General features: G+C 44.3%; 2 protein-coding genes across 2 annotated transcripts in view; one reads left to right on the top strand and one right to left on the bottom strand.

Moving 5' to 3' along the window:
- The first annotated feature begins 699 nt into the window (after window positions 1–699).
- LOC106529517 (cytochrome c oxidase subunit 6A, mitochondrial) lies at window positions 700–2058 on the top strand. The gene is given in 4 exon segments (XM_074559763.1): window positions 700–1423; window positions 1722–1942; window positions 1944–1972; window positions 1974–2058. Coding segments are annotated over 4 exon segments (411 nt in total). The 5' UTR covers window positions 700–1347.
- A 1005-nt stretch (window positions 2059–3063) lies between these two features.
- The window catches only part of armc5 (armadillo repeat containing 5), a 7875-nt gene continuing 3895 nt past the window's right edge, over window positions 3064–7043 (bottom strand). The window contains exons 5-7 of the mRNA XM_014024977.1: window positions 5917–6647; window positions 4975–5107; window positions 3064–4737 (exon numbers count right to left, since the gene is read on the bottom strand). Coding sequence (XP_013880431.1) covers window positions 3390–4737; window positions 4975–5107; window positions 5917–6647 — 2212 coding nt within the window. The 3' untranslated portion in view covers window positions 3064–3389. The remainder of the gene's footprint in view (window positions 4738–4974; window positions 5108–5916; window positions 6648–7043) is intronic.

Below are 7043 nucleotides of genomic sequence, written 5' to 3' on the forward strand. Positions count from 1 at the left end.
TTTAGCCAGTCTTTACTGCTTTTAGCTACTACTCTGCTACTTTAGCTTTTAGCTAACATTTGGCTACTTTATGCTAGACCACTGATACAGTCTCAGCTGGGGTTTTGCTGCTTTTAACATTTAGATAACCTTTTGATACGTATTACTTTTATTTTCTAGCTAGCCTTTTTTTTTTACTTAAGCTACCATTTACAGTTCTTGTTTTTAGCCAGTGTTTTAATTTTAGCTAGGATTTTGCAACTTTAGCTCGACTAACTTTTCGCATTTAACCTATCGTTTTGCAACATTTAGCTTCTATTTTGCTACTCTAAGTGTGCATTTTACCAAATTTCAAATACTCTTAGATAACATTTAGATACTAACTTAATTTTATTAAACAATTTGGTACTTTTTGCTTATAGCAAACCTTTATTTTGAACTTTAGCATTTAACCCTTGTTTTTATCAAGTGTATTAGTTTTAGGTAGATTTTGGAACCTTAACATATTTTGCTTTTAAGCTAGCTTTTTGCTACATTTAGCTACTATGCATTTTGCCACACTTTAAAATACTTAAGCTAAACTTTTGCTGCATTTAGCTAATATTTTGTGGTTTTATGCACAGTCTGGACAAGTATTTGATACTATTTATATTTTAGTATCAAATACTTGTTTTTATCTGTTATAATTTTTGTGCTTTTGGCTTTTAGCTAGCACTTTGCATTTTTAGCTTCAAAAATTCAGTTTAATTCAGCTGCCATTCAGCATTTTCAAAAAAAGTTTTTTTCTACTTTTAAATTTGTTTTTATTCATTTATATTTTAAAATATGCATTAAAATACAGATTAGTTTTTTAATATAAAAGATTTAATTTGGAATAAACTTAAATCTCAGAGGACGCACCAGGAGGACCTGAACTGGACACCATATTTGACCTTTGACCCACAGCTGACGCGGCTCACACATTAAAGAAAAAAAAAATCAAATTTAAAACTGTTTTAACGTTAATATGAATGAACAGGTTTTATTCGTCCCTCTGAGCCCCTCCTCCCTCCTCCCAGGTGTCAGCAGCACTTCACCCAAATATAAACTTTCTTGGCCCGCTGACAGACTTTCAGAGGAGGAGTTAGTTGGTCAGTACAGCTCAGGACAGACTGAAGGACAAACAAGCAGATGGGAGCTGACCACTGACCACCTGAAGACGTATGTTTTTACAACACCGACGCCTCTTTCTGCACAGCAACAGCAGCAGGCCTTCCCTCAGCTGCTGCTTGTTTTTTGAACGACCGGCGTCCAATCAGAAATGTTGAAAGAGATTTGTTGTTTGGATTTGGGCTCACTTTACACAGCACCGGACACCACTTTTTGTAGATGTCTCTGTCTCCGGCTGCTTTAGCTGCTCGTCGGGTGCTTTCGGCTGCGTCAGAAGCGAGTCCTGAGGGAGGAGGTCAGTGTGTGTTTACTGACCTTTTTACACTCGATCAGGTGTGTCCCAGTCCTGGGCGAGGGCCGCTGTCCCGCATGTTTTTATTCGTTTCCCCGYTCCGGTGACTGAATGAACTCCTAAAGTTGTAATCAGGTGAGTTGGAGCAGAGAAGCCCCTGAAACCTGCAGGAAAGCGGCCCCCCAGGACCAGGATTGGACACTCCTKAACTAAAGAAGTCTGTTTTTGTTAAAGCAGAAAAGGCAAAGAGTTTGAGGTTAAATACTAACAGTTGTTGGTCCCGTTTGCCCCACCTCCGCAGCCAGGACCTGGAAGATCCTGACCATCTTTCTGGCCTTCCCCGGCGTCGGCGTCTGCATGAAGATGCAGAATCCCTCGCACGAACAGCCCGAGCTCGTGCCCTACCAACACCTGTGTATCCGCACCAAGGTGAGTTCTGGCTCATTTACAGACGACTCAGATTTAAACAAAACAAAAACACACAAACGCTRTGCTCTTCCTGAGATTCCCATGGAGCGACGGAGACCACACTCTGTTCCACAACTCACACACCACCCGGCGGCTACGAGACCTCCGGTCATCACCGAGACGCCTCCAGCTCCACACCTGCTCAGATTTTACACATTAAACACAAATAAACCAGAGCAGCTTCAGTTTCCTGGTTTAATCATTTCCTACATAAATATTATAGCTATTAGCATTTAGCGTGTTAGCATTTAAGATGTTTCCTACGGGATCAATCTTGTGCCAGCAGGAATTAAATCTGAATTGCTCAGATTGAATCTGAATGTGCGGAATTTGAAATCGAATGAATTGGTTTGAAAATTAATTTCACTAAACTGAAACTGAATTTAAAGTTTTGAATTAATTTGCTTTGAAACTGTATTTTGGTTTATTAAAAATTCAGTTTGACTCCTTTCAATTTCAGTTCCATAACTCAGATTTTTGTGTCACATCCTGGTCCTTGAGAAAGCCAGGCAGAGTAATCAAACACAGATCCACAGATTTATGTTTCACTTTGGTGAAGTTTCCCTTCTGGATGTAACAGAGTTGATGCAATCCACTGTAAAAGTGACAAAAACAGACAAAGTTATTTTATTGCAGTGATTAATTTGACCTATATGTAGAAAATGTTACATTTACATCATGGATCAGTCAGCAGCAGCATCTGATCAATATGTGATCCATGATGTAAATGTAACATTTTCTACATATAGGTCAAATTAATCAAAATAACTGTCTGTTTTTGTCACATTTACAGTGGATTGCATCAACTCTGTTACATACAGAAGAGAAACTTCACCAAAGTGAAACATAAATCTGTGGATCTGTGTTTGATTACTCTGCCTGGCTTTCTCAAGGACCAGGATGTGACACAAAAATCTGAATTTTTAATAAACCAAAATACAGTTTCAAAGCAAATTAATTCAGATACAAAACTTTAAACTCAGTTTCAATTTAGTGAAATTCATTTTCAAATCAATGTATTCAATTTCTGCACATTCAGATTCAATTCCTGCTGGCACAAGATTGATCCCGTAGCTTCCTKGGTGGAATGATTTGTTCATGACTTTGGTTCTAAATGAAGAGAAAAGATGGGTAATCCTGTTTCTACTGACAAAAAAACAAAACACCGACAGAAGTGATGTTACATATTTAGTGGTATAAATTTAATTTATACGGGGACAGCTGAAACTCTTACATCTGTCGTTCTATATCATCTCTATGTACAAAATAAACAACTAAATCCTGATGAATCTTACATCACGTTTCATTTGATTCATCTTTACTCAAATAAAAAAAAATACAAATAAAAAAAATCATGTTAGAAATGAGACTTTTACAGAACCTAAATGTTTTGAGATGGTGAAAATAAACTGACATTAAAGAATTTATAAGTTTTGTTTCAGGTAAAGATGAAAGAGCAGCTGAAGCAGCTCGGAGCTCTCTGCTGGTTTCACCTCCTTGTTCAGCTCAGAGCCTCACAGACCAGACTCTGCAGCTCCTGCTTCAGGCTCTCCCTGCAGTCCGCCTCCCGGGTCAGCCTGCGAAGGCAACCCGCGGCGGCCGACTCCGGGAACGGCGGCGGGCCGTCCCGGCGGCCCAGCAGCAGAGACAGGCAGGCCCGACCCAGAGCCGGGTAGCTGTGGCGCTGAGAGAACCAGAACAGCTGGGGCAGCAGCGAGAACAGAACTCCGCTCCAAGCAGCGGCTTCTGAGGGCGACGGAACTGGTCTCAGCGGGTTCTTTGGTTCCGCCTCCGGATCGAGGGATTTGTTCACGAGGACCGGTTTGGAACCAGAGATCACTCGTTCGATGGTGCTCTGGTCCAAACCCGTGTTGAGTCGGGTGATGACGTCCTGGATCGTTTCGCTTTCCGCTTCCTGGAGGAGAGTTTTCAGTGTTTTCGTCCGGCCCGTCAGCTCCAGCTCGGACGTCAGAGTCGCCAGGTTCTCCTCGGTGGGCTCACCGCAGTCTCGGCCCGTTTCAGACCCGGTCTTTTTGGTTTGTTCRCTGCGAGCGGCGGAGCAGGACCAGAGAAACGATACCAGGATGTCCTCCAGCTCCCGCTGAAGCCCACCGACCAAAAACCTGCAGGCTCCGACCATYGCCTCCCCCACAGGGGTTTTCTGGAAGTCTTCACCCGAGGGAGCTTTGGTCCCGTCCAGACGGGCGACCGGACCATCGTGGACCAGAGAGTCCAAAACCGGACAGGGCGGAGTGTTGCCGAGGCGACACCCGTGCAGGTAATGCAGCACCGGCAGCAGCACGCCTGCGCCCACRTCTTTGATGTGAATCGGTTCTGCTGCGTCGCCCTGAGCTTCTCCAAACCCGCCTCTCAGCAGAGCTCTGAAGTATTCAGAACCGGTTCCGTCCGGAYGCTCCGCTCCAGCCACGGCCTCCCTGTTGGCCGGGACCCGGGTCCCATCGTCCAGCAGCAGAACCAGGTCGAAGTCCGAGTCTCCGTAAGGACACGTGTCCACGAGGCGGGGCCTTTTCACCGGAGGGGGGGCGTCTCCGTCGGACTCGTTGATTACGACCGGACCTGGGTTCTTCGCGACCCGGTCCRATTTAACGGCGCTCATCAGAGCGGACAGGCAGCCGGTCAGGAGAGAGAAGTACAGAGAAGGTAGAGAGGTCACACCTGAATGTGGAGAATTAAACGAGTCAAACAGCAGGCCTCCACGGTGCTCCTCCTCCTCATCATCATCATCATCATCTTCATCATCATCTTCTTCATCGTCACACCCAAGAGGCTGCAGAGCCAAACGGAGACCACCGCTGTCCAGAAGCAGCTTCTTCAGCTGAGACTTGTTGCTGTGGAGAAACAGACATTTACAGCCACACGTTGCCATAAAATACACATTTATATTTTTTTTCCACAAAGTTTCACAACTTCTAAATGTAAACATTTGCTSTGTTCGACACGTTCCACTGAGAATAAAGTCACTAAATAAAGTTCAAATCATTTGGTCAGAACCAGGTGAACAAACCAAAGTCTACAGTAAATCAATCAATCAATAAAAAGATTAATTTGTCATWTCTGTGACTCACCTGCAGATGAACGGTAAAGACAGCGCACAGTTGATCTTGTCCGACTCAGAACCTGACAGCATCACGTGTGCGAGAACACCAGAACCAAAGCCAGACTCACACTGGACTCGCAGGTTAGTCAGAAGAGTGTCACCTACAGAGAAAAAACTGTCAGTGCAAATTTCAAATTGAAAGGGATCCAGGATTAGTTGTAACATTAGACTTTATTTGATAAACATTTTTTTAACTGTAAAATAAAGACTGTAAAAATTACTGTAGGATGTTCAGTTTTTATAATTTTTAAACTAAAAGCTTAAAAATATATTTTAACACAGACGGAGCCATTTTATTTCCACACAAAGCATTCTGGGTAAATGATGACGTGGATAGGTCCTCGGTGCGAGGCTGCTAGCGAGCTATATCCACCCTGAAGGTTAATCTTGGACAATATCTGATGATCGACTCTTTTAAATGAAACCAGAGAGCGTTGACAGAGAGGAGAAGGTAGAAATGACTCAGCCTGGAACTGAAAATATGGATGGAGGACAACAGTTTAGCTTTTATTTGTCACGCTAGCGCCGAGCTAATACGTATGAGGCAATATAGCGTTGGTGCTAACACTAAAGCTAACAGGCTAAACTGGGGTTCTTCTTCCATGAAGCAGCTCTGTTGTCCTCCATCCATATTTTCAGTATAGCAGCCTCGCACCGAGGACCTATCCACGTCATCATTTACCCAGAATGCTTTGTGTGTAAATAAAATGGCCCCGTCTGTGTTAAAATATTTTTAAAAATTATAGAAGCTAAACATCCTACAGTATTTTTACAGTCTTTAAAATATACGTTTATCAAATAAAGTCTAATGTTACAAAGATCCGTTTAAAAGATATTCACATGACAAAAAAATAAATAAAAATAAATAAACGTGACCAATCCAGAAATAAAAGCAGATTTCTCCTCTCACCCAGCTGTTGGACTTTAGCTTTCACTCGGTCCGTCTGCCGCTCCCGCCCCCCCGCTCCACCTCCCCTCTGGCAGAGGTGGTGGCGAATCAGCGCCACGGAGCCGGTGCGGAGCAGCGCCTGCAAACAGTTGGGGTTGCAGCTGAGGCGGCACAGCATGCGGAAGCACCTGGCGCTGGGGTCCTGGTGGCGGGTGAGGTAGAAGAGCAGGCCGGACACGACGCCCGGGCTGACCAGGGCGGCGCTGGGGTCCGGGGCGTGGGAGAAGCGGGACAGCAGCAGCAGGACGGGCGACTCCGACGTCCAGGGCTCGGGGTGGTACGGGTGGTGATACGCCACCGAGCGAGGCGCAGCAGGAKGGGGGCTTTCAAGAGTGACTTGAGTCACAACAGCTGCTGCTTGAGATCTCCTCCTTTTCTGCGGGGAGGAGAACTTGTTCGGCGAGACGGGCGTTTGGGTCGGATTGTCTGAATTATTGGTGGAAGAAGAGTTCTGGGTTTTGGGCGCAGGGTCTGTGACGCTGCCTGGAGAAGAGGACGACGCTGGTTGAGCTGCCTTTTTAGGAGGAACTGAAGGGGAGTTTCTGAGAGGCGGACTGGAATACGGGTTCGGGGAGGAGGTTTGAGGGGACGAAACTGGCGGGACCTGAGGACTGCCCCATTCTGCGTCGACACTGGAGGAGTCCAGCAGCTCCCCCTCAGAAGATATCAACCCTTCTGACAGCAGCCAGGACCTGCACAGAGTCAGGAGCAACAAAAACTTAATGCAGATCTTTTATCAGTGTGTGGGGTAGATTTATGAATGGATTAAATGATGAGCTCAAAAAAAGTACAAACATAAACCAGCTTCAAAAAAATGTTTTAAAAGGAGCTTACTGGGAAATATGTTATGTAGGATGGGTGTCTCAATATTATTTATATTAAAAATGTATAAATAATTGTACATGTAAGGATGAGAATGTAAGATTTAATGCTCATTCAATGTGTTTATGTGGTGTGAGAACATTTAAATGTTATAAGTATGAGAAGGGCAGGAAATGAAAAGATCTTGTATCCTTTACCTGCTGCTTTTCGAACAAATAATGACAAAAGGACCTGCCTAGAATGGATTAATACTTCAAGAAAAAAAT

This window comes from Austrofundulus limnaeus, unplaced genomic scaffold (genome assembly GCF_001266775.1).
Source record: "Austrofundulus limnaeus strain Quisiro unplaced genomic scaffold, Austrofundulus_limnaeus-1.0 Scaffold450, whole genome shotgun sequence".
NCBI classification, from domain to species: Eukaryota; Metazoa; Chordata; class Actinopteri; order Cyprinodontiformes; family Rivulidae; genus Austrofundulus; species Austrofundulus limnaeus.